Genomic DNA, 27448 nt, shown 5'->3' on the forward strand with positions numbered 1-27448 from the left:
AGTATGTCCTTGTTTTAATTTGCACTTCAGAGTTCTTGTGGGGTGAGCAGTTTTTCATCTGTTTCTTGGCCACTGAGGTTTCCCTTCTGTGAATTGTCTGTTATTACCTGTACTAGTTTCCATTCTAACACTGTGATTCCTCACTTCATGGTAGCTCAGGAAAGTTTCTTGGGGGTGGGGGTAGAATCGATGAACAGTTTGTAGCCAGCAGCTGTGTTGCGAGTATGTCTGCAGATGGTAACTTATGAAGGGCAGTTCTTGGCATCTGGAGGGCACTTGCCTGTCTTTTAATCCAGCTCTTCTGTTCGTTTTTCCATGCTGACTAGGAGAAATATTCATGATTTATCCAGGGCATTCCTGCCTCCACAGTGGAAAAGCATTCTCTAGTGACCATTTTTCATAATTTCACATGGTTCTTTTGATGGTTTTCAGCACAATCTCCTGTCTGGTCTTAAATCCAAGAACTGTTATGCTTTGCCTAACATCTGACATATTTTCATCTTGTGAACACTGTGAATTTACCACCGATGAAATTTATCTCCTTTTCCTTCTTTTCTAGGGTCTCGGTGACTGGAAGGCTTAAAATTAAGCCTGTTACCCTTTATCTCTTCCCCCTTTTTTTCTTCTATGTCCTTCATTCTAATTTGTGTTAGCTCATTGTATTTTATTGAATACAACTGGGGAGTTTATCAATTAAAAATCTGATGAAAAATGAAATAAAAAAACAAAGGCTGCCAAAAACTAAAAGAAAAGTTAAAGATAAATGCTTTGTGCCACAGCAGTTGACTAAGTACCTGTTGAATATCAGGCGCCTGTCATAGGCATGGAGGATACAGTGATGCTTTCACCAAGAGAGCTGAAAAACGCTTAGATGATTTCAGAAGAGTGACAGACACCACGCTAGGGCTCAGCTATAAGGCAGGAACAGCCTTCTCTGGAAGTCCGGGCTGTGACTGCAAAGGAAACCTTGCCCATGCTATCTGCCCTTTTTGCTGCCAATTACATGAAAAAGGCATTAATATTTAGGGGGTCTCTGGAATGAAGTTCTTATTGGGAGATAATTTAGAAGAGGGTGGTCACTATGGTCTCTATTGAAAATGTTAGTGGAATAATTTAATCTAAAGTGTGATGATTTAGAAACATTTCATAACAGATCTTGATGTTGAAAATTGTTTGAGCATTAGGCTGGAGTCTTAAAAGTGTTTCCTTCCAGTGTAGTAGAAGGAGAGCAGGGAATGAATCCTTCCTGTGCATCTATTAAGTGCCAGGCCCTGGATATCAGGGAGAACCAAGATCTTTGAGCAGAAGATGCCCCCTTCTATCTTGGAGGTTGCTTTTTTTTTTTTTATGAAATGGGTCCTTTGAAAATTATTTTTCTTTGGTGTGATTTTGCTTTCTCAGAGCATTTCCTTATTTTACTTTATTTTTTAAATATTTTATTTATTTGACAGAGAGAGACAGTGAGAGAAGGAACACAAGCAAGGGGAGTGGGAGAGGGAGAAGCGGGCTTCCTGCAGAGCAGGGAGCTGGATGTGGGGCTCGATCCCAGGACCCTGGGATCATGACCTGAACCAAAGGCAGACGCTTAACCGACTGAGCCACCCAGGCGCCCACCATGTGTATCTTGACATCTATTTTTCCTTTTATGGATTGTGTAGAAGAAGGGACCTATAGATGCTGTATCTTCTCCCCCACTGGTTACTGTTTTTCATTTTAACTCAGTGGTAAGAGCAGGGCTACATATTTGTTTTCAGTGTCTTAATTGGGATATGTTACATATCTTAAATTGTTTTTGAAAAAGAGAGGGGAAGACCCATCCTGACACAAGTTCTTATAGTGCTTTTGGAACTCCAGTTGTTGCCCATCCGTGGATGTCCATCCATCCATCTATCCATCTGTCCATCCACCCACCCACCCATCCACCCATCTATCTACCCTTTATCCTTTGAATACCTACCTTGTGCAAGGTACTTTGCTAGATGCTGTGGTGTTATTAAGAGTTATAGATCAGGATCCAGCTGTCTTCAAAGAGGTTATGACCTAAGAAAAATAGACAGCTACTCGAATAACTGTAGCACAAGAGTAGTCCATGGTGGTAGGTTTAATAGCTTTGTGTTTGTATTACTAGGGACTTTATTGCTTGGAAGTGACAGAAATTCAGATCAAACTTCCATTAGTGACACAGAGATATCTGGATCCAAGGGCTCAAGTGGTATTTTTCAGGTCCTCTCTCTTATTATATATCTCATAGGTCTTTTTTCTTCTGTGTGCTGACTTCATTGTTAGACAGTCTCTTTCCTCGTGGCAGAAAAACTTCTCATGGAGGCCCTGGGACTGTATAATCTTTCTACGAGGATCCCAGGGAAAGAGTCTCTCTCTGTCCCAGCATCATCTATTCAGTTTTAGGGAAAATTTTCATTGGTCTGGTTGAGGCCACATGAACATCTCTAAGCCAAGCATCATGGCCGAGGGGATGGACTTCTGTCGCCACTTTCCTCCTGTACTTGAAGGTCTGGCAGGTGGGGAAGAGGAGGCTTCCTGCAGAGAGTGCACTAGGACCACGTGGGCTTTGTGAATGTGGTTCCTGAAAGGAGATATTGGTAGTAGTGCTGACCAAGGCAGAAAAGGGGGATCCGGGGTCATGAAAAGAGGGAGTAGGAAGAAAGGAAGGGAGTGGGGGAGGGAGGGAGAGGGGAGGAGAATCGGCTTCAGTGTTTTAGGAGGTAAAAAGAAGGACTGACTGGTTGTCCTGGCGTGTAGGGAAAGACGTAATCTGTCTTGCATGTGATGATGCCAGCATCCCTGTGGCCGTCACCATAAGGAGGAAACGCTTTTGAGAGGTAGCGGATGCACTTCCAGGTTGTTTTCCCCTCTGTACACAGGGGATACCTTGAAAGGGAATGCAGGCTGAATTTGTTAGTTGGAAGTGATAAAGGATTAAGAAAAAAAGTGAACTTGGTGAACCTGTCGTTGACCTTGAAACCTGCTCAATCATGGTTTCTTCTCAGTGACATTCAGTTTTCCTCCGTCTTCTGTATTTTAAGGAGACGGGTGGGGCTCGGGTGGGTGGGGAGGGCTCCCCGCCCTGGTGAGGTAGGATGGATGCTACCCCTTCTTTTCGCGTACTGTCTGCATTCTGAGTGACTGGTTTTCACTCTCTGCGCTTTTTGCAGCTACATTGCCAATCAGAAAAGGTTGGAAATCATCAACGAAGATGACGTTGAAGCTTATGCAGGACTGAAAAATCTGTAAGTACTCCGGACTGGCGTACCTTTATCTCAGAACTTTTTCTTATGCTCTGTTATAGTCAAACAGGCATTAACCAGTTTGTTCTAATGTACGTGCAATTATGTATTTTCTTAGGACAATCGTGGATTCTGGATTAAAATTTGTGGCTCATAAAGCGTTTCTGAAAAACAGCAATTTACAGCACATGTAAGTAAAGTTTGATTCTTTTGCTTCCCGGGACCCAATGTATTCAATATTTTTCCTCTCTCTTTTCCAAGACTCAACCTCCTTTTTTTTTTTTTTTAAAGTTAGCATAGATGTGACAATAGCTTAGAAATGTTAGCTTTGATATTTGAATAGCTTCAGAGGGGTACTTAGAACAGCCTGTGTATTCCCTTTCATGGATTTCTGGGCCATTTCCATCTTGGATGGAGCAGTAGTCCAACAGCAGAGTCTGATGTGAAAACTATGTCCTGGTACACAGTCCTTGATTCTTTTCCTTGGAATCATGACATGTTCCCTGGAAGACATCAAACTAGTGGAATTGAAAGAAACTGACTTGGCCTTGGCCTTTTTAGGGAACTAAAAATTACCAACGCTCCCCCCCGCCCCTGTAGATCCTCTTTTGAAAGTTCATTTTCTCAAAGCTACCTGTCGTGGTTGATAAAAGTGGGGAAAAATCAATCATGGGACCCGCCGAAGGTTCAGACGATTATAAAATAGCAAGTGTTTGCACTGAAGTCACATTGATGCTTTGTCAACTGAAGTCAGCTGGAAATATGGACGGTGGGATCCCTCAGGGTGTTTGCTGCTAGGTCCTGTCGGATGATGGCCTGTCGTCCAAAAGGTACGGCCTTCCTGGGAGGTTTCTTCATTCAACAGAGGCTCACCTGCCCCTCAGCTCAGATTGGTGTTCCCTAAGCCCTAGAGTGTTCAGTGGAGGCATGTTGCCTGCATTCGTTGGCCTTTGGGTACTTTGCAAATTCTCTTTAATCATGCTTTGTGTCCCCTCATCTACAGTTTACCTGTAGGACTCTCTCTTGCATTATCTCACTTGGATTTTCCAACAATTGGCAGGGAAGATCTTTTTGGTTCCCATTTCAGGGACATAAAACCAGACGGAGGAAGTTCGAAGATCTGCTCAGGTCCAAAAATGGAGAGTGACAAGAGTTATGACTCCAGGGCCCACCCCTGGCCAAGCTCTTACAATAAGAGCACGGGAAATAAAATCTATGCCATCCATATAATTAGAGAACCAGCCCTTCTTATAATATTTGTCCTCTTTCTTTTCTTGGGGAGAACGGCTCCCCAGAGGATTTCCATGCCAGTTATAAAAGAAAATCATTCTCTCGGAGCAGGTCACCTGGACACTGTATGGAGATTTGTTGATTTTATGAAAAGCCTTTTTTTTTTTGCTAAAGCCAGTTTTGTGACTTCGTATTTTATAGGTGGCATTAATGATGAAGTCTATTTAAAAATAATGTCTGTAGAATGAAGATACAAAACATTCAGCAAAAATGTGATAAAACTCCATGGAACTGGATTAACACATTTCATTTAAATGCTTCTCTGGCATCATCTCTTTGGTTGGCTTGCCTACACAATCTGATGTCTGTGTAGGTCTTGAGGTCATGAACAAGAGAGAAGTCGGAGATGAAAAAAGTCAAAATGCTCTAAGGCCATCGCTTAAATGTAATTAATGACCTCAGTGGTTAAGTTCTGGTATTTTCATTACAGCTAACATTCTACCTGAATTACTCTCCCAACCCCATTTTATTGGCTCTTTTACCCCATCACTTCCCCTAAAGATGTGATGTGTACAGTGGGGTATGGTTAATTGTTGTTTTAGTAATTAATGTATTTATTTATAAGGGGACTTATTCATAAAGGGCTTACTCGACCTCTTCATACTTTCCCTTCCTGCCTGTTGCATGCCATTTATAGGAAAACCAAAGCCACCTGGTGTATCTTTTCAGGGTGATATATGATAGAATAATTTTACCAGCATTCTATGTGCTGTCAACAACTTATATAAAACCAACTATCTATCCCTGTCTGCCAAAGAGGCATCATTTGAGAGTGGAAAACCAAAGAGATGGACATATCTTAGAGAGTTTCTTTAAAAGGCAGTAGCCGGGAAGCCAGGTCATTGGTCAAGCAGCAAAAACTCTGTTGACATTTGTAGGCATGATCAAATATTAAGACAAAACAAAGCTAGACGATATTTAGCAGCCATAAGGCCAGTAAGCTTCATATACAGTGTTCATGGGTGAAAGAGGCTGCTAATCACCAGAATTAAATTAAATTAAGCAGTTGGCTTTGAGAATGGCAGGGAGAGAGGAGGGAGCAAATCAGGTGTCTGCCTTTGCAGACCTGAGTCCCAACCTCTGCTAATGACTGAGGACTTGGGCACTGGCTTGTTTTTCCTGATTTTCTGCAGTTACCTCGGATATTGACACTGTGGATACCAGGGAGCGGAAAAAGAAATGTACATTAGAAGCTGTTTCTTTTTACTCCGGAGGACACTGATTATCTCTGAGTCTCCCCAAAAATATAACAATGTGCTCAAGAGCAATCTATTTCACTTTGGGTTTTAGGGAGATTTGGATTGGATCCTGCCTCACTGCCCCTCCTTCTGCCCTGGGCATATTCAACATCACGTGGGGCCTGTCCATCGCCCCTGTGGCTGGTCATTGAGTTTATTTCTTGGTACCTTTAATTCCTCCCCAGCGTCTGAGAACCCAGGGGTTGTGAGAAAAGCCAGTGTTCGTATTTTCCAGGGGCTTTGCCGAGGTGCTAATTAGTTCCTTTGCAGAGTTCTGTCATCAAACAGTAAGAGGATTGTTGATTTTTCTTCCTCCCCTCCCCCTCTTTTTTGGCTTTTGGCCCCAATAATGAGTATGGTTCATAAAACTCATCTTGTTCTTTGGCGTGTGACCCCACTCAGGGCTGTGCGCTGGCAGCCCGACAGGACCAGCTGCTGCCGGTGCCGGCCCGGGGCTTCGTCGCTGACCAAGACCTTGACCAAGAGTGTCTTCTTTCTTTGCCCCCTCTCTCCTGGTTCTTCTCAGGAGGAAGAGTCCTGGTTTTGTTTGTGTTTCCTTCAGAGGGTGGGGGTTTCTGAAGATGCCTGGAGAACATGGGCAGACTGACTTTTCAATGTGTGATACTCCAATGAAGCTCATTCTTAATTCACGTTCCGAAAGAAAAGAGAAAAGATGTATGTGGGCACATTTTACAACTTCCCGGGGGATTATTTTTTTCATGTGGGTGAGCACTTTATGCTCAGTGTAAAGACAGAAGAAGTAAGCGTCAAAGGAAGAGAGAACCTTTGTGTAGGTAGGGGTTTGGGTGAGTGGAACTCTCCATATAGAAGGAGGTGAGGACACACGCAGTCTCGAATCGGGGGGCCCTGGAGCAGCATTTTCACGTGACCAGCCTCGGCTCGAACATTAGCTCCTGGGCCCCTCTTTGAGGGGTGACTGGTCAGACAGAGCGGGATGTCTGAGCAACCCGTGAGTTTGTTGGGCTGACTCAGCAGACTAGCCTCGGGGAAGGGGCCGGGACTCCTGTGACCCTCAGGTGTGCAATTTTTCCCTCCCTGCTAGCACTTGCGTTTCCAAGCAGGAAACAGATCCTAAAAGGCTCGTTGCAATTTGTTGAGGGCTTGGCTGTTTTTGTCCAAGTTGATGTTTGTTTTACATTCCTGCTGGTTATTAAACACATGTCTGGAGGCCCAAGCATTGGACACTTTTTGAATAAATTCAACCAGTAAACACATTCATGGAACAAGTCAGCTGCCGGGATTATGGCTCTGAATTTTCCAACTCAGGGCCTCATGGCCCTGATCATCAGAAATGGAAACTCCTGCCCATTGAATAAAACTAAGTATTCAGAACACATCAGTAGATTCATTAGTATTTTTTCAATCACAGATATGACTTGGTTTCATTGACTTTTCACTGTCTGGTTGGTCCAGATCTTTTTTCTTTTTTAAGATTTTATTTATTTACTTGACAGAGATAATGAGCAGGGGGGAGTGGGCGTGGGAGAGGGAGAAGCAGACTCCCTGCTGAGCAGGGAGCCTGAGGCAGGACTTGATCCCAGGACCCTGAGATCATGGCCTGAGCTGAAGGCAGATGCTTAACTGGCTGAGCCACCCAGGCGCCACAAAGCCACTGGTTGGTCCAGATCTTAAAATGATACGTTGCTAGGATAGTTTCACATGAAATCTGACATATTCCTTGTTTTCTGATATTTTGTTGTTCTTGTCCTCATCATGGGAATTATCTGGTTATTTAGAAGTCATATATAAACAATGCCCACCAGAGTTATCAATCAGTGGGTGTATTCTTTCCTACAACGATGTGTTAAATTCAGTTTATATTCAGAGTTTTATGTGTCATGTGATTTCAAAATATTCATAATGCTGTTTAGTTTTAAAGCATCTTTTTCCCTAGTGAGATTTATGATTTTAAATTAGATTAATTCTTCCTATTAATTGTTCGGAGGTCAGAGATCTCTAGGAGGTATATAACTTGCCTCTGAATCAGCATATGAAGAATATACTCTTGGTTAAGAAAGAGATTAAAAATAGACATTTTGGAAATTATGTCTGCCCCTCCCCTTCCCTTATGACCAAGAATTTTAGGAGAGGCAGGAAAAACTAAGTTGTCATTCCAGATGGAAGAAAGAGACTGTGTCGAAGGAAGGCATGAACCATGATCAAATAAAATTATATTTTGAAAAAAAGAATCTCTATTTGCATACTTTCTTCTTGAGATGTTACATTTTTAATTCACATTTAATGTTTTTGGTTTCTTTCAGCAATTTTACCCGAAATAAACTGATGAGCTTGTCTAGGAAACATTTTCGTCACCTTGACTTGTCTGAGCTGTAAGTAATGATTATTGTGTGGCATTCAGAGAAACAGTTTCAGAGGAAAGAGTAATTAAGTATTTTTTTTTTTAAATGAGTGATGCTGCAGATCTATTTTTATATCAAAATTCTTAAAAAATGATTTCTCAGGTTTTGGCCACTTGTTTTTTTTATTCCCTCATAAAAACATGATTAAGTAATCAAAACCCAGAAATCTCAACAGTGAGGTATCATTTAGGATGAGTTTAAATGTGATTTGTTTTCTAAAGGAGGGAAAGCAGAAAAAGATGGAGGGGGGAGTTTTATGTTATAAGGGCAACATATCTCATAGCATTGGTGTTGTCCAGGGCCTAATGGAAAGCAGAGCCAGTCAAGGAGGAAATAGCCATGGGCGGAACTCCCTGGTGCCCGCTGGTGCTTGGGGAACGTTGCCGGAGAGGTCGTTCTTCTCCCTCCCTGCCCATCCTTGTGACATTTTCTTCTGGGTCTGCCACTGCACTCAGGATTTATCCTGATGCTCTAATTTCCTTTGCTGCAAAATGATAGGAAAAAGATGGCCATGTGTTAATGACTGATAGCCACCGTTTCCAGGCATGCTCCATTCTTGTGCTAACTGTTGACATTGCTATGGGTAAGTTGCCCAAAGAAGCCCAAGGCAGAGGCTCAGTGTGTCAGAGGGGGGCCCAGATGGACAAGGCCCTTGAACACCAGGCTGTAGCTTTTGCTCACACTGTTTATATTGCCTGCGTTGAAGGGTCTCCCCCTGCTCGCAAGGAAAAGGTGCAGATAGGTCTTAATGAGGGTTGCCTGGTGCCGGGTGTTGGCGATGGGCAGTGTTTTGGAATACACTCAATTCCCTGGGCTTGAAGTGCCCAGGAATGGGCACGTAAACTTTAAGGAAGATATGAAACAGGGCGAGAGATGCCCAGTATGAACCTTTTGAGCACCACTGTGGAACATTTTCTTGACGAGTTGGAAATCAGAGTTCTGACTCCAAATCCACAGGCCTCTGATTTCTCCCAGCAGCAGTTTAATCAAATCACTCAGCAAATGTTAGTTGTGTGCCTGGTTGCGAATCAGACTCATGCACTGGGCCGTGGGGACGTAAGGAGGACACTCTCTGTGTTTCAGGATTCTGCTATCTAGTGGGAGAGCTAGAAGCCTAAACAAACGAGGGTCAGGTGCTGTAGCAATCACTGGAAGAGGGGGTTTGCCCATGAACTGAAGAAAGGAGCCAGCTACCTGCCGGTGTGTTGTGCTCATGTGAACATTGCTATAGTTACAGCCGAAGATCCTTTGCTTCTTTATCTCTTCTGTCGGTTCGGTCATGCCTTGGTTTTTGAGAGATTCTTTAGTTTTTCATGTACTTAGAATGCCAGGAAACCTCTTGCAGTAGTTGGAGTTGATGCACTGTGGATCTCTTCTGCCTTAGATTCTGTATCCAATAGCATCACATTCTATTTTGTTGTTGGAGGGATACTTGGAGGCGATCAAGCAGACACAAATTAAACGAGGCTGCCATGACCACATTTTCCCCAGAGAGACTCCTGGAAGAGTCTCCAGGGATCCCTGAGATTCTTCGAACCCAACCAGAAAACCACAGGAGTAAATGATGTTGCAAAGCCCAGGTTCTGTCCTCCAGGAAATCTTAAGTATTGTGGTTAATGTCGGGCAGAGCCTATGTAACGATTGTAAATGGCCTCATTTAAAGGCTCATTACCATAAATGGAATTCATCTTAAATAGGCCATTGAGTATTATAAATAAGCATTTAAAGATTTTTTTTCTTGTGGTTTTTATTTTCCTCTTGACTACTTCCTCTGTTACCAGTTGCAGGCCACGGGAGCCCCGGGAGCTCAGCTGATGGGTGGCTTTCTCTTTGTAGACCCTCCTGCAGCGGGCTGAGGGGCTCCATCTGGAGCTCGCTTGCTCTTGCTCTCAGAAACCCTGAGCTTGGGTGTGTGTGTGTGAAGGAGGTCTCAGAGTTCCCTTCCAGGCTCTCTTGTGCACATTTACTCCAACTTTCTTGCAACGGTTCCGCTGAACAGTGGTCGCCCTGTGCAGAAAGCTGGTACCACCTTACTGGCCCTCACATTTCAGCCTTCACTTTGTATTTACGGTCTTGTTGTAAAGTCAGATGAAATCACTCTGCTCCCTGCTGTGGTTTGAGCTTATTAAATGATAACACTTGAATCTCTAGCCTGGTCAGAGATAAGTATGTTAGTGTTCCTGATAACCCAACTATTGGCATGTTCACTGAAGATCTTAATTACTATATAATGGCTGTGATAAATTTGTTATGGCATCTGATTTTCCCCCATCCTATGAGACATCCTTTTCTAGGCTTTACTATAGTTCTGCCTATTCCTGTCTTGTTTCCCCATTATTCTGAAAGGTCTTGCATCACTCTGCATCCTTTAGAGTCCATGGTGGTGTTTGCACCTAGCAGAAGATCAGTAAGTATTAGATAAATGAATGAATAAGTATTGTAAAGCTATAAAGGTAGGTATGACTTTCGAAGATTGCTGGCAGATAGAATTCATAATGTTGTAGTGCTTTGTAAACACTAGCATAGTTAACACTGGAAAAGAGAAGCCTGATCGGGTTTCATTTTTGTTCCGTGTAGGATCCTGGTGGGCAATCCATTTACATGCTCCTGTGACATTATGTGGATCAAGACTCTTCAGGAGACTAAATCCAGCCCAGAAACTCAGGATTTGTACTGCCTAAATGAAAACAGCAAGAATATTCCCCTGGCAAACCTGCAGATACCCAATTGTGGTAATTTACATTCGAATCAATGAATTCTATTTGCTATTAATTATTCTAATTGCCTTGGTGTAGTAGAGAGTCCGGGAGGATTATCACTACCCAGATTTTATATAGTATGCTGTTGAGGTCTCTGCTGAGCTGGGCAACGTTTGTGTGCAGTGTGGAGAAGTCAGCTGGGAGCAACTTTGCTGAGTATTTTTTGCAAGTAGAATATTAATTCTGAATGGATGACTTTGAAGCCCATGGAGGAAAAGTAGGCTGTTTATTCCATTGTTTTCTTTGTTCATTTGCCTGGTCATGCATTCCTCTATCCATTTATCCATCCATCCGAAAACTATGTGCCAAGAGTGTGATACTTCGTTGGCCATGTATATATGTGGTTGGCACCCGGAAAATGGAGAGGGAAAGATCTTGTGGTGGTCAAGTGTCCTCAACAGTACAAAAAAATGCAGTTTGATCCAGCACATTCCTTTCAACTCGTCTTGCTACCAGAGGGCTGTGTCTCTTGATGGGGCACCATGAATATGCCCTTATACATGCTTTTCCATGTTTGGGTTTCCAGGCCCCTCCTCAGCATTTGCACCTCCAGAGTTATACAAAGTCCCATCTCTCTGAGAGCCACTGCGTTTACAGGGAACGAAAACCCGGGTGTTCTGGTTCAGAATTTACTGCTCAGGGCATCTGTGATGTGCCTTGGCAATCCCCACCTAGGCTGTAGTCAACCAGCTAATCAGCTCGCAGTTATATTTGATCTTCTGGCCTAGCGGCTGGTGACATAGCAGAAGGCTTCTCGTCTGTGAGGAGTCTGTCTATGAACCACAAACATTCGGATTCTTTGTTTTCAGAAGACCCTATTGTTTGAGGTCAGTTTTTCTTGAAGGAAAATAGAGCTGCCGCTCATTTTTAATGAGAATGTCATAAAAAGAAAGATAAATATTTGCTTTTTACCCTGAAGGGGCTCATGAGAGAGCAGTTAGTCTTCCCACAGATTTCTCTGTCCTCGAGCCCTATATCTTCCTAACAGGGGAATCAGACTTTGTTCTCTTGCCAACTTCTCTCAGCTTTGCTAGCCAACACTTAAAAAAAAAAACAAAACAAAAAACCCAGCTTTTAATATATATCATTTCCTGATTGATAAGAGGGCAACTGTGCTCTGTTCTGGTATAAATTTGCACCACTGAGAGAAATCACCTAGAGGGACAAGAAATTCAGTGTTGAGTCACCAGGCCTTTTGACCAGCTTCCCAAGTCCATGGTGTTGTGACCATATTGGTTCAGCAACCACTGAGAGGAAGAGAGAGAGCATCAAGCTCCTGCTCTTGTTCCACGAACGGCCCCGTAAGATAGACATCTGTGTTGCCCTTGCCTGAAACCGATTTTCCTTCTTTTTTTTTTTTTAATTTTAATTTTTGGCCATGTTGTCTTGACAGCTTTCAGTGATGCGCCCCACCTAATGTGTTGTTGTGAGACCATTGCAGCTGGGGAGGGAAAGAGTGGGAGGGAACTGGTCCTCGTTTTTCCTGATGAATTTGTCAGTTTTTAGTAATTTTTTGTTGGCTACAAATTAGTCAGTGAATCTTGTGAATGAGGGAACTTGAAGAATTCACTGTCCTGATTCAGACGGAATGTGTTTGATTGCTCCATGGGGATGGTTAGGTTCATGGTAACATTCACAATTGGTTTCAGTATAGATGATGCTTTTCAAAAAGCAACATTGTAAAAAAGGTGAATGGATAGACTTACTTCTCTACCACTTTTGTACTCTTAAACTGTTATCTTGTTTGTCTGTTAATTTTTTTCTTTCCAAGTGTTTTTAACTTATTTGTAATTGCACAAGTAATGTTGATACATTTTGTGGTTAAAAAGAACCTCCTGTATTACACATAAAGTTTGTGTTTCTCTTGTTTGTAACCATTTCAGGTTAGTGGTTACGGATCTATAATATTCTTTTTCATCAGTGCATGGTATTCTTGGTAGACTCTATCTCAATTACATTAAAATTTCCACATTGATGGGCATTTAGCTTATTTCCCATTTTTCGCCACTCCAGCAATGTTTTGACAAGCATCTTTTCATGTGCTCTTTGTACCTGTGTACAGATGAAAAGGTTTTCCTAGAGTACATAGCAGGAAGCGGAATTTTGGCTGATATGGTTTGCACATTAAAAAAACAGCTGTTCCAATTTATAGCCACTTCAGCAAAGCATATCTTAATATTAGCACACTTCTTATTTGTTTATTTTTCTAAAAAATGGTGGGTCATTGCTTTTTGGTTTGCCTTTTCCTGATGACTGTTGGGTATCTTCTGTGTTTATAGGACATTGTGTTTATTCTTTGGTGGATTGCCTCTTTATAACCTTTGTCTATTTTTCTATAGTGTTTTCCTTTTCCATTTTTAGTGTCTTTTTATTTAATTCTTTAAAAATTTTATTTTATTATGTTACGTTAGTCACCATACAGTACATCATTTAATTTTTTCTTAACTTGTTTGAAGGTTATAAATTGTTTCTATGTTTTTGGAAATATGCCCAAATATTCACCACCCATATTAAAACATATTTTTCTTGTAAGTATCTAGAGATAGCTCCAACAAGACAGGAAAAAATAGTCTTATTTCTTTTTACTTTCTCCTCCCGTCTTCAGATTATTGTCAACTAGGATTTTGTTTGTAGATTGTTACTTGATGGTTTTGAAGATTTACTGTTTCTTTGTATATATCAATAACTTTTGTATCCTACTGCCTTTTGGAGTGGATTTTCTTTTTGCTGGTGTGTATCCTCTAATATTTCTTTCAGAGAAACTAAAAAACATAAAATCTTTAAGTTCTTGCCTGGTGGAAAATCAGACTGTATTTGTTCTTCTCAGTGGAATTGGCTGAGTATGCATTTCTAGACTCGAACAAATTCCTTTTAGACCTCTGAAGGTATTGTATTACATTTTTCCTTGTATTCAGTGTCGCTGATGAGAAGCTTGAGGCCAGTCTTATGCTTGCTTCTTGACAGGGAACCTATGCTTTTCTTTTCCTTCTAGAAGCTTTGAAGATTTTCTCCTTTTCCGCATTATTCTAAAATTTTTACTGCAACGTAACTAGGTGTGTGTGTGTGTGTGTGTGTGTGTGTGTGTGTGTGTGTGTGTGTGTTTTAAAAAAATTCATTGTTTGACATGCAGCCTACTCTTTCAGTATGGGGGGTTTTGTCTGCAGTTCTGGAAGAGTTTTCTAATTTATGCAGATGGTTATTTACACTTAAGGGCTCTACCCTCCGTACCCCTCAGCCTCAGTAGCACTTTCCATCTGCTTGTCCTTTTGCACTGTATTATGGGGAAATGGGTTGACTCACTCCTTTGGCCTTCAGCTATTTCTCCAGATATTGAATTTTTCCCTTTCAACACTCAGTTTCTAATTTCTGCAATCTTGAGTGATTGTTTTTTTTTTTAATAACAGAAACACCCTTTCCTGTGTTGGGGTTCACCATATCTCTAGGGTGTCACCAGCACCTAGCAGTACTGATTTTTTTCTGGTAAAGTTCCTGCACTCATTGCTTCTTGTTGGATGCTGTGTCCGCAGTGAGTGGGTAGGGACAGGATGTGAAAAGGCTATTTCTCTTGTTGTGTTTACTTATTTTCTGAACCAGTGGCCCCATGGCTCAGCCAAGGTGGGGCTCCACTCTGTCCTGCAGTCTACCCCTTCAGTCTGGGGTCAGCCTAGAGCCTCCCTATTTTGTGCACTGAATACTTATGTGTCCCTTTGGGGCTGTGCTGATTTTCTTTCATCCCACTCTCTCACTTTCTCTTGTTCAGGGGTTTCTCAGGGTGTCTTATCCACTAGCAGTATGTTTTCTCATTTTCCAGCATGGTTCTGGAGTTTTAAAAAATTTTGCATAATATTTGGGGATTTGAGATCAGAAGGGGGGAAACTTCAGTTTAGAGCTTGTTCTTATATTACTTCATCACGGTTTCCCATTTTAGGCTCTTTAAAGAGAAGTTAGGCAAATTGAGGAGTGGGGGGAAACTTCAGTTTAGAGCTTATTCTTATATTACTTCATCACGGTTTCCCATTTTAGGCTCTTTAAAGAGAAGTTAGGCAAATTGAGCAGTAGATTTATACCAGGTGTTTGGATTTAAATTGTTTCTGAAAGTCCATACTAAAGAAATTGGATAATATGCTACTGTCTTCAAATTAGATATCTTGTTTAGAGCATGGATTTGTGGTTGGTTGGCTTTTCTTTTAGGTCTTGCCCTCTGTAGACTTCTAAAATAAAATATGTTGTGTTTAATTACATCACAGATTCATGGAGCTCATCTTCACTTTTTTTTTTTTTTTTGGATGCAACTTGTTAGCTAAGTGTATGAGTAACTCATAAGAGTACTGTATGGTCTTGTGTGTTTGTTTTGTCATTGTAAGCCAACAGTTTGCCAATAACTATGGCTACTGAGTTAATTTGCAACTGGTAACATTTTAATTTCAATAAGAAAGAGCTACTGAGATTTCATTCCTTTATTAGGTGGGCTTTCTTTAAAAACTTCCCCTTTTAGTATTGCACATGTAAGTATTATATTAACAAACTCTCTACATTTTATAAACAAAAATACATCCCCCATGGTGTCAATGTATCCCTCGAATGTAATAGGCATTTGATTAATGTTTGCTGAATTCATCAATTAATAAATGCATGAGCCATGCACGTTATAGTAGTGATCAGTTTGGACTGGATTTTTTTTTTTTTTAAGATTTTATGTATTTGAGAGCAAGTGAGCAAGCCCAAGCAGGGGGGAGGGGTAGAGCGAGAAGCAGACTCCCCATCAAGCGGAGAACCCGATGTGGGACTCAATCCCGAGCTTAAGGCAGACACTTAACCGACTGAGCCACTCAGGCACCAGGTTGGACCAGATTTTTATATAATGGTGTAGATATTTCAGTTATGATAACTTAAAGATTTATATTATTCTAGCTAAATTATTCCATATATTAGCATTTTGTCGTTCCCGTTGAAATTTCTGTCATCATCCCATTTTGAAAGAGTCTCACGTTCCTTCTGCTCTTAGTGATTAAGTGAGTGTGGTTGGTGCAGCTGGGAAGTTTAATGGCCCTGTTACCATTTGCAGCCCGGTTAGAATGTTTCACAATATTTTTCTAGCAGCCCCTCCTGCCGTGAATTACTGTAAATTTATTCATGCTGGGAAACATGTTGTGGTCTGTTTCTCCACAAGGTCCTTTTTAACCTTAGAAAAACGTCATTAATTGCAATGCAACAAAACACATTCATCTAAAATTTCCACATTAATTGGAAGAAAAGGGTCGCTAGGCACACTGGTTCTGAAGAGAGAGATCGAATCACACAAGTTCTAAAGAAAGGTTATTTTGCCAAGGTTATTGTGCTGATTTAATATAAGAATGCACCTGCTACTTTGACTGATCTTCAGCATTTAGTTTTGTAGTACAGGCCTTTCAATCCTTTCCCCTCACTAAACGGGATTATTAGAGAACAGTATACTTTATACTTTAACTTTTTTATACTATAATTAGGATTTAAATCTCTGGAAGAGAGTTTCTTCAGGAAATGTTAATAGTGGATGAGATGCTCTGTTCTAAGTAGATGGCAAATATATGTAAGAAAGGCATATTCCTCTGGGTCCTATCAAAGCAATCCCTCAACCTATTTTACTAGTAACTGGTTACCATAGAACATGCTATTCCCACAGTGAATATAAGGTGGTAATTCACTTGATGCTTGAACTGTATAGCTACTATGTAAAACTCCCTTAGGGGTCCCATGAATTGAAACCAGTCCTGCCTTTGGTTTCCTTGTTATTTATAACAACAATTCCAATTTTCCACTTTCCCAACCTTCAAGCTTTCAGTGGAGAGATTCCTTAAGACACAACAACAAAATATTCTTTAGGATGGGAGAGGTCAGTTCACAGGTATCTAGGAGAAGAAGCCTGGTTCCTTGAGGTAAATTGGTTTTCCTAATTTCTTCCTAAGATGTACTTTTAAAAGGTTGTCATGCTGTGGTTTGTAATACATGTCTACTTAGCATATTTGTACATAGTCCTTCTTTGTTTCAAACCAGGAAACTAGACTGATAGCAATTCTGCTTTGTTAGTGCTTACAGAAGATTCAAAGGAAATGCTATGTCAGTATTCTGGAAGCTAGATTAATATAACACATTAATTTCTTACCACCTTAGCTGGATTGAGTTGTTGTTTCTTTTCTGAAAAACACATACAACGTCTAGTTTATTAGTTTGCTTTGCTTTTACTGGGGATCAGGTTCTGTCTCCTAAAATATAGCAAGCCACACAGTGGACCATTGTTTTCCTTTATCTTTTTAGGATGGCAAATAAAGCTGTTTTTTTCCTAACCTGTCAGCTGCTGACATGGTTTTTGTATTTAGAAGTTTCCTGGTTGCTGTCACTGTAATGACACAGCTCACACAAGCATAGAAGCACAGTTTCCAATTTGGGCTTGGAAAGTCACTTTGCTAATTTTCTGTCATTTTTGTAACTGGGCGTAAAGCAGCTACTTCTAAATAGGTCAGGCTCATTCTGGCTTCTTTCCAGGTAGTGAAATATATATGCTTTAAGAGACAGAGAAAGTGGAAGATATGCTAAAAAGAGAGAATGTGAGAGGAGAGGAGAGAGTAGACAAAAATCATAATTTATTTGAATATTTTATGCACAGAATGATGATCGAACACAAAATGAACAGAGCTCAGGGATCACTAAAACAAGATGAGAAAGAACATTATCCCTACTTACAGGTGAAAAATAAAACCCAGACCTGACCCATTTCACTCACTGCAAAGCTGAGTTAATAACTCAAAGTGATAAGAGGTTAGTTTTCTTCAACCATTAGAAAGTGAGACACTGCCTACTTGATTTGCTTTTTATGTTTTTAGGAATAGGTCAACCAAATTCATTTTTACCTAATATCGTACTAAAAATGAGTGTTCCTTATCCCTTTGGAATGGTGATAAAGAAATGGAAAGAACCTGCATACTTTAAATTAGTGATCCTAAGACAGAGTCAATTGTCTGGAAGTATGCGCTCATGGAAGGGAGCAGAGGCAGGGCTGAGCCCAATAAAGGAGGCAGCCAGTCAATGTGTTGGTTGAGGCCATGGACAGAAAGATGAGGGTCAAGCCCAGCTCCCATTCATTAGTTATTCAGTTGTGGTACTTGATAAGCTTTAACTTCATCTGGAAATGGGGATCCTAATGACACCTACTTTCAAGAGTTTTTAGGATGCCAAATAAGCTAATATGGAGAATATTGCCGATAAGGTCTAGCACATATCAAGTACTCAATAAACATGAGCTATTAATGTTATTACTACCACTGATATGAATATGTAGCTTTAAATATATTTTACATCTAAATTTAAATATGTGTATCATATATTTTGTCAAATTACTTCAAATAAAAATAACAGAGCCACAACAAGAAGATACTACAGGGAAAGGGTGTAGTCAAAAAAGCTTGGGGAATATAAGATCCATGGAAGTGAACTGATTCCTTTAGAGCAGCACTTCTGGGAGCTTTTAATATGTGATGTGCATAGTGAACATCCAGAGTTACGGAAGTTCCTATAGGCTCTTATTTTTTTAAGTATTAGATCCCCCCTCTTCCCCACCAAGTGTCTCAAGGAGCCTGATTTCCACAGAACACACTTTGGGGAGAGCTCTGTGGACGAGATGATAGCTCAAGCCCCTGCCGAGTTTAAGAATAATAGTCGTAGACAAAAAAACCTAATGAACGATTGGTCCGCAGGCTGGTATGTCCTTTCTGAACACATCCAGGACATCGACATAGAGGTGTCCGTCTGCCTGGGTGGCTGGTCACCTCTTATCTCCAGTGAGGTTTCTCGGAGTGCAGAGGAAGAACGCTCGGAAGCTTAAATCAGGATCCCATGACAATAGGGCTAGAAGCTCTTGGAAGCATTGCTGAGCTTTGCTCTGTACTTGTGCTGATTTCAAATCTTATTAAGCCAGGAAGTAGTGCCTGGCAAATGGTTTATCCTGCTTGGCTGTTCATGCATCCCATTTCATTTTTATTGTGCTAATTAAACCTCAAGTGATATTTCAAGTACAGATTGTTTTTTCCATTATTGAATCTTTGGCCAGCCTATTAATGCTTTAGAATTAACGTGAGTCAGATGCTTACTCATTTGTGGAAGACTTTACATCTAAAAGATCTAGACTTGGCCAATTTTGCACAGATTCCTTTGGAGAACTGCTGTGACAGGGTGATACAATTTGTCTATAAATAAGAGAGACTCATTCTTCCTTCACAAATAGACACGTAATTATTTTCTAAATGAACTAAACTCTTAGGTTGTAGATACATATTGGTATTTATGTTCTGTGCTAAAATGGATATATGCAGTCTGGGAAGGAAGTATAGTGTAGCAGTGAAGACCGCGAACTTTGGGTTCGAATCCTAGGTCTACAGGTATGTGGGCAATTTTGGAAGATGTATTAGACTTTTCCAGAACACACAGTCTTCCTTAATTAGATAAGGACAAACACTTAACTTTGTGATGGTTGTAAGGATTACATAAACCAATCATTTAAAGTACTGGAAAAGAGTTTCTGGTTCAGTGAATGCCCAGTAAATAATACTACTATTAATGTAATTAAACACACATTTTTTAGAATTGTTTATATAAATTTAGGCTTGATGAAAGAGACTACATTAAATTTTTTTAGGGAAATGGAGGTTATGACATAGCATTCTCTATTGGGAATCTCTATTTTAACCTTTTTTTCTGCTCAGAATTTCCAAACTATTATATGAATTTATAGTAAGTAGGAAATTCATCCTATAGTTTGTATTCAAGGTGCCAAGAGGGGTGTCTCCAAGCTTTGTTGGTGGAGGAAGTCATACCTTGAGGACAAGCACCAGGGCAGGCCCTGGCTCTGTGATCCCTCCAGAATCAGCAGATAAATCTCTAAGCACAAGAAAATGGGAGAGGAGTCAACAGGACACAAACGGTTGCAAGCTAGAAAGCAGACAGAGGAACAGAAACCGAGCTAATGGCTGAGAATGCTGATTACCAGGTTGGCAGAGGGCAAAGGCAAGAGGAAATTGGTTTGGGACGCAGAGCTGTTACCAGGCCCAGGAAGAAGCAGGTATGCAGGCAACACCAAACCCAGGAGAGTGGGTCAAGTCCCTGATGGAGCAGTTAATCCCATTTTCATTCCATACATTCCAGGTGACTGCACCCCTCCCTCCTCAGCAGAAAACTGGAGGTTTATTCTCTAAAGAGGATCAAACCAATATTATGAGGAACTCCAGAAAGAGTTGAGGCTGTGAGAACCATAGAGAAAATGATGGATTTACATATGAATATCAATATTTCCATCCTTCTTCCTCTTCCGGGTAGGACATTGGAAGAGTATTATAATAATAATAATCTGACCACACCCTGTCCCAAAATGATCTGATGATATTGGCAAAAGGTGGTACCCAGAAAAGGCCAAGAATATTGCCCTACACCAAAAGCAACAGTTAAATGCACAATGCTTCTAGTACCTTGTTCTTAAAGATGTGTGAACGGCCGACGATACCCACTCTTTGAGAAAAGCTTACAATAAGAGAGACAAATACCAAACAAACAAAAAGATGACAAAAAACAAGTTGCCAGAAACAGTGTTGATATGGAGAGAAGAAAAATTCAAAAGAAATGATTAACAGCTCAAAGAGATCAGGAGATGTTGCACCCAGGAGACAAAAACAGGGCGCTATACAAATAGAAGACCGTTCAGGAACAAAAGAAGAGCCTTGGAAGCTAAAAACATGACAGACTGAAAACCTGCGAGTATGAAACTCAGAGTCTTAGGGAGCATTTTTGAAACCCTGTGTAAGGTAGAACAAGGCTTCCTATGGGTTGCTGACAGGAAGGGTTCTGAAGAGTCTCACCGGCCACTGAAAGCCAGGTCTGGTTGGGAAGTCCTCTGTGGATGGTGGGGACACCATGAGATGAACCCTGGAGAAATCTTGTTCCAGGCCGCTTTGGGTAATAAAGAAGAAAGGCTTTGTCAGTAAGGACTGCATCATAGGAGAGTTCTGTGGAGACAGTGGGTCAGAGAGCGCTAGGTGGGTGTTTTAATTGCAATGTAATGTGTACTGAAGATGAATTGCCTTTTCTGACCTCTGGCTTACTCCTGAGTTAATGAGGTGTCGTAGGTCCTTGGGACACAGCTGTCGGGGTAAATGCAGCTCCGGGGCAGAGTTTCTGATACCAAGTGAGGGACAAGCTTGACAAGGCAGGACCTGACATATCTGCTGTTATGCTCTCTGGGATGCGCCTTCATGCAGAAAATACTGTGAGTCCCATGTGATTTAAGGCAGTGTAAACACCCAATAGGTGTGATGGTTTAATGACGTGATAATGGCATCAATAAAGCTCTTGAAATGTGGAAGTATAGATCCACATGACTTTTTTTTATCATACTGGAAATTTTACAATAATCCATTTTTCCTATGATATTTAACTATGACTTATATAGCTTTGGAACATTCTAATATTGTGATGGTCCAGCTTCATGTGTGAAGAATGCTTTAAAACTGCATTTTCTTGGGGTGCCTGGTTGGCTCAGTCGGTTAAGCATCCCACACTTGGTTTGAGCTCGGGTCCTGATCTCAGGGTCTTAAGATCGAGCCCTGCGTTGGGCTCTGCACTGAGGGTGGAAAGTGCTTAAGAGTCTCTCTCTCCCTCTCCCTCTGCCCCCCCAAAACAAAAACAACCCAAAAAGCTACATTTTCTTCGGTAACCTATGTCAAAATCTAGGTCTGGTGGTGGGGTTATATTTATGAGTTACTTAATGTAAAAAGAGGATTTATGCAAAAAATGTAGATGCCTCTCACATTTTTGTTTTTGACTATAAAAAATGAAGGGGACAATGGGGAAATCAACAAGGTAAGGTGGTCTACAGAAACCTGTTTATGTGGAAAAAAACTGGATTAGCAACTGTAAAACCCTGAGAGAGATAGAGGACCTACTTTTATAAATTAGTTTTTTTAAAGTAAAAAGTTATTCTGCAATAATATTTTTAAGAAACATGCAAAATTTGTTTTCAGCTCTTACAACCACACATTTTTGGTTCACATTAAATCTGTAAAGCTTACCAACCCAGCACTTTTTCAGATCAACATAAATCTGTCTCGGAAATTAAATCATTACTGATTCTAAAGCTTGAGGAGTTTCCAGTTTGTTGCGATTATTTTGATAATGAATCGAACTATTTGTATATGTCTCCACTTACTTTTCTTGTTCCACAGGTTTGCCATCAGCAAATTTGGCTGCACCCAACCTCACTGTGGAGGAGGGAAAGTCTATCACATTATCTTGTAGCGTTGCAGGCGATCCAGTTCCGAATTTGTACTGGGATGTCGGTAATCTGGTTTCAAAACATATGGTAAGGCTTTTGTTTGGCTCTGTGTTCCTAGAGAGACGAGAGTGTCTCAGAACTTGAGATTGTATTCATCTAGTGATGATCATTTAATATTTTGTAGGGCCATACGGAGACATTTATGATGAGTTTTTGATATACATTTACTTTCTATTAATTCTTATAATTAACAAAGAAGAATGCAGGTTTGCATTTTAGTTGTGTATATCCAATAGATTAGAGTCTCTGGGTGTCTAGTGAGCTGCTTGTGTCCTTGTGAGCAAGGCGAGGGATGCTCCTTATGGTCTTTTCCCTTGGAGAAATGTAGATAGGAATCCAAGGATTAAATCAATTTTGCGCATTAAACAGTTATATTCTAGAGAAATAGAATAGCTTTGGCCTTACTCTTGTGCCTGGCCCCAATTAAGGCCAGAAAACTTCCTAATGGTGTGTATTTTTTTCTTTAGTTAGGGGGAGAAACCCCAAATCTTGTCACTTTGGGATCAGCCCTAATAAGGATTATTTTTGTCTGTTAATTCATTTGTAGAATGAAACAAGCCACACACAGGGCTCCTTAAGGATAACTAACATTTCATCTGATGACAGTGGAAAGCAAATCTCCTGTGTGGCAGAAAATCTTGTAGGAGAAGACCAAGATTCTGTGAACCTCACTGTACATTGTACGTAATCAGACGGGCATATGTTTCTAATAGCGAATGATCGTGGACACACGTGCATTTGTCATTGTGGCCCTCTGGGTGCTGCTTAAGTGTGTCAAGAAAAAAAAGTGTGTGCAGTGTTTTGTGTATATTTTTTCAAGAAATATCAGTGTTCTATTTCTGCGAATCTCTCTTACACATGCGTGTCGTCCTTTTAAGCTGTCTTTTTGATCTTAAGCTTGTCTTCTTGTGCCTTCTGCTTTTTTTTTTTTTTTTTTGAGAGAACCTATCTTGATCTGGTTTTTAGATCCTTTTGTTAATCAGTTTTCATTTAAATTCTGATAAACCAGTTTCTAAAATCTTTTTCTCTATAAAAGCACTATGAAGATTTAAAGTTATGTCACCTAAAGTACTGGGCTGGCTATTCACAAACACCCAAGTGTGCCACTGATGCAATAAAACCTCATTAGCTTGACATCAGGTTTCTGTGGGAAGGTTGGTGGAGTACTACTTAAATGATCGAAAGTTATGATCACCTGCAGAAAACTTTTATTATAACGGTTTAAATTTCTGTATATATTGAAATGAAGATACAGGCTATTAAAGCTTCTTAAGCGTATGTGCATTATTTTCCAGTATTATAAATAACACAACACATATCTTAACATTCCAGGTTGTAGCGTTCCATGCAAATGTGTATTCAGTAAAAATCCCTTATACTTTGCACATCATTCCGAATTCTGAGCTGGTATGGTATAAATTAATGAGGTTTTACTGTGTCTGGGTCAGGATGTGGGTGAGAAAACCACAAGTGGGCACGTGTGTATGTATGAATACACATTACACACATGTAGACACATGGTGTCGATACGCTGGTTAGTGTTCACCTGCGGCACACATTCCGTATGCGATTGTCGGGGTGCATGACTGCAGTCACCAACTGTAATCCTTTGTCACTGTCAGCACTACCTCTGTGCCCAGTAGGTACTGGACTTAAAATTTCTCATCATTTCGAGACACCCAGAAGCCTGAAATCAATGTTATCCCCAAACATATGCAACCAGCTTCCAACTTTATGTCCTTAAGTCAACACATCACCAAAAGCTCTTTTGAGCATGGTGGAAGGATTAAGTGGGTCCTGGGCATGGGGGCCTGGGCTGGTGGGAGGAAGGTAAGTTTTGTCCCTACCCCACTGGGGTCCTTGTATTTGTAACACAGACCTACAAATCAGGACGCTCAAATTCAAAATCTTCTCAATATCTATGGTGGCCGCCATGGTCTGAAGAATTGACCTTATCTATCAAAATCCAGATAAAGAATAAAAGGAGTAAATGGTAAAGAGTTTTAACAACTGAGATAGCTTTGGTAGTGACTCCGTCCAAAATGTATTTGTTAGCAGGCTGTAATTCCCCCCCCAATCCCACCCCCCAATTTGTGTAATGAACACGTATAACAGGAAGCAGGGTCAGGAGGGAAGGGCTTCTGGGTTAGAGATCAGGAGACCTGGATCCCTGTTCCAGATCTGCCTTGCTCACTAGACTTGACCAAGTCATTTAACCTCACTGGACTTGGGTTTCCTGACCTGAAAAACAATGCTATTAGGTCTCTGGGGTATTTTGCAGTCGTCGATTGTATCGTTATCAAAGTCAGACCACATTAAAATAAACAATTATGAGGGACTTTAAATACCTTCCCTCGGGATAAGTACTCTGTTTAAAGATGCTATTTAAATGTTTGTTTCCCCAAAGCATAAAGTGCTTTATTTTTAAAGTTTAAGTAATCTCTAGTTTGTTTGTCTAGGTTTGGATAGAACCCCAGACATTTAAAAAGGATCAAAACATTGGCTTCTGAAATCTAGCAAAAATGGAGTGTGCTGTAATGAAATGCTTTTTTGTTGTTGTTGTTGTTCAGGGATTTATTTATTTGAGAGAGAGAGAGAGTGAGCAGGGGGAGGGGCAGAGGGAGAGAGAGAGAGAATCTTCAGCAGATTCCCTGCTAAGTGCAGAGTCCAATGCAGGGCTCAATCTCACGACTCTGAGATCATGACCTGAGAGCCACCCAGGCACCCCGAAATGTGATGCTTTTAAAGAGCATTTACTATTGGCAATTGGCAAAAAGTACCAATTGATCATACTTTATAATGATCAATCTGCATTGGTAGGAGCATTCACGGCCTTGGTCATTTTGATCTGTTTTAGATAAGTGATGTGAGATCCAGGCTTCCAGCAAGATTTCCAAAGTCACTTTTGTCAATATTTGTGTTGTTTAATGAAGGACCGTAAATTAAAAACAGTGGCCCTCAGCGTTTTGGTGATGAATCTACATAATATCAAGACGTATTTATTCGAAACCAAAGTTGACTTCAATTGAACCCCTTCTGCTGTCAGAAATCTCTGCGATCTATTTGGAGCCAGTTCTCACACTGAATAGATTTGAAAAATGACTCTGATTCATGGGTCTTAAGTATAGGGAAAGGAGTCTCTTTGAAGCTCTCTGTAGGGAGTTCAATCAGCCTTGATGATGATTCAAAATATTGATGGATTCCAGAGTTGCTGGTCCTGTATTTTCTTAACCAAATGGTTGTTGAATAAAATCCCCTATTGATACACAGAAATCTGGAGATGGGGAGAATTCTGAGCGTTCTGGTGCTATTAACTCTCTCTTTTTCAATTTAGTTGCTCCAACTATCACATTTCTCGAATCTCCAACCTCAGACCACCACTGGTGCATTCCATTCACTGTGAAAGGCAACCCCAAACCAGCGCTTCAGTGGTTCTATAACGGGGCCATATTGAATGAGTCCAAATACATCTGTACTAAAATCCATGTTACCAATCACACGGAGTACCATGGCTGCCTCCAGCTGGATAATCCCACTCACATGAACAATGGGGACTACAAGTTAGTAGCCAAGAATGAGTATGGGAAGGATGAGAAACAGATTTCTGCTCACTTCATGGGCTGGCCTGGAATCGATGATGGTGAGTACCTGATGCTTTTGCATCTGGGGAGAGGATAGCACATGTCACTCAACTGTTGACAAAATGGTGCCTACAATAAACCACCCCCAGACCCAGTGGCTTAAAACACCATTATTTAGTCTTGCTTGTGGGTCAGCTGGGCAATTTTGTTCCGTGTGTCTATTCTGGGGTACAGGTGAAGAAGCAGCAGGTACATAGGAGATCTGCTTCTTAGTAGCAAGTGTAGATGGCAAGAGGGCAACTAGAAATAGGCTCAGCTTCTCGGGGACTAGCTTCAGTAGTGGCACGTCGTCTCTTCAGGCTGTGTACTACTGGCCAACGGAAGCCACAGGGCCAAAGCCAAGTCCAAGGGCAGGGACTCATGCTCCCAAGGAGGTGTTGGGGGGATGAATCATTTTAAACAATAGTCTGATGCACGCATTATTTTTATATCAAGTGTTAAATGAAGTTTGGTACCCATAATGGTGAAACCCATGCAAAACTATGGGCAATGAACAGTATTTGGTTAGCTCATGAGCTAGTGAAGATGTGTTTCCTAGACCCTTATCCACTTGGAGTTCAGAATCCTGCCGTCCCACCATGGATGAGAAAGCAGAGTCCTGGAATGTGTGGTTTGCCCGGGTAGAGTGCAGGCATTCTTCTATCGGACCTTGAGTTGTCTTTCTAGGAGTGGTAACCATTCCCCTCTGAATGACGGTTTGGACTGCGCAAAGGATGGCTGGCCATCAGGAGTCCATTTTGTGGCCAGCAGGAGAATTCCAGTGCGAGCCCCTGTAATGACAGGGATTGCTGTCATGCCTTTATCTGCTTCAGATACTGCTGTTCGGCAGAGTATTCTTACTTGCTGGATCTTGTTGCCCAGATACCTGATAACATGGTGGAGGCTGAGGCCTGTTTGGACGTTGGGACCTGGACATGAGTAGAACTTGCTGTAATAGCTCTGAGTTAATCACAGCCACACAAAGATGGCTTGGCAGAGGAAAGAGAAGATGGAAACTTGGAGGCCTGGGCAGCGTGAACTTGGGGGCAGCCCCGTGGACAGAGATGATGCTCGTGAAGCCACCTTCAGCCAATAGTGGGAGTGCAGTTGTTCCATTACACAATAAACCTCTCCATGACCCTGGTATTTATTAAATAGATTTTTTAAAATAATTTTTTATTGTTATGTTAATCACCATACATTACTTCATTAGTTTTTGATGTAGTGTTCCATGATTCATTGTTTGTGCATAACACCCAGTGCTCCATGCAGAATGTGCCCTCTTTAATACCCACCACCAGGCTAACCCATCCCCCACCCCCCTCCCCTCTAGAAACCTCAGTTTGTTTTTCAGAGTCCATCGTCTGTAATGGTTTGTCTCCCCCTCCGACTTACTCCCCTTCATTCTTCCCCTCCTGCTATCTTCTTCTTCTTCTTTTTTTCTTAACGTATATTGCATTATTTATTTCAGAAGTACAGATCTGTGATTTATCAGTCTTGTACAATTTACAGTGCTTACCATAGCACATACACTCCCCAGTGTCTATCACCCAGCCACCTCA

The 27448-nt window shown here is 41.1% G+C and overlaps 1 protein-coding gene across 5 annotated transcripts in view; it reads left to right on the top strand.

The window, feature by feature from the left end:
* The window catches only part of NTRK2 (neurotrophic receptor tyrosine kinase 2), a 323649-nt gene that overhangs the window by 23483 nt on the left and 272718 nt on the right, over window positions 1-27448 (top strand). For all 5 annotated transcript variants that reach the window (XM_028122271.2, XM_028122272.2, XM_088019223.1 and 2 more), the window contains exons 2-8: window positions 3174-3248; window positions 3364-3435; window positions 8056-8124; window positions 10732-10886; window positions 22157-22293; window positions 22814-22946; window positions 25601-25906. In XM_028122271.2, coding sequence (XP_027978072.1) covers window positions 3174-3248; window positions 3364-3435; window positions 8056-8124; window positions 10732-10886; window positions 22157-22293; window positions 22814-22946; window positions 25601-25906 — 947 coding nt within the window. The remainder of the gene's footprint in view (window positions 1-3173; window positions 3249-3363; window positions 3436-8055; window positions 8125-10731; window positions 10887-22156; window positions 22294-22813; window positions 22947-25600; window positions 25907-27448) is intronic.

This window comes from Eumetopias jubatus, unplaced genomic scaffold (assembly GCF_037043125.1).
Source record: "Eumetopias jubatus isolate StellerSeaLion01/CBP00866 unplaced genomic scaffold, mEumJub1_p1.0 scaffold_15, whole genome shotgun sequence".
Classification (NCBI taxonomy): domain Eukaryota; kingdom Metazoa; phylum Chordata; class Mammalia; order Carnivora; family Otariidae; genus Eumetopias; species Eumetopias jubatus.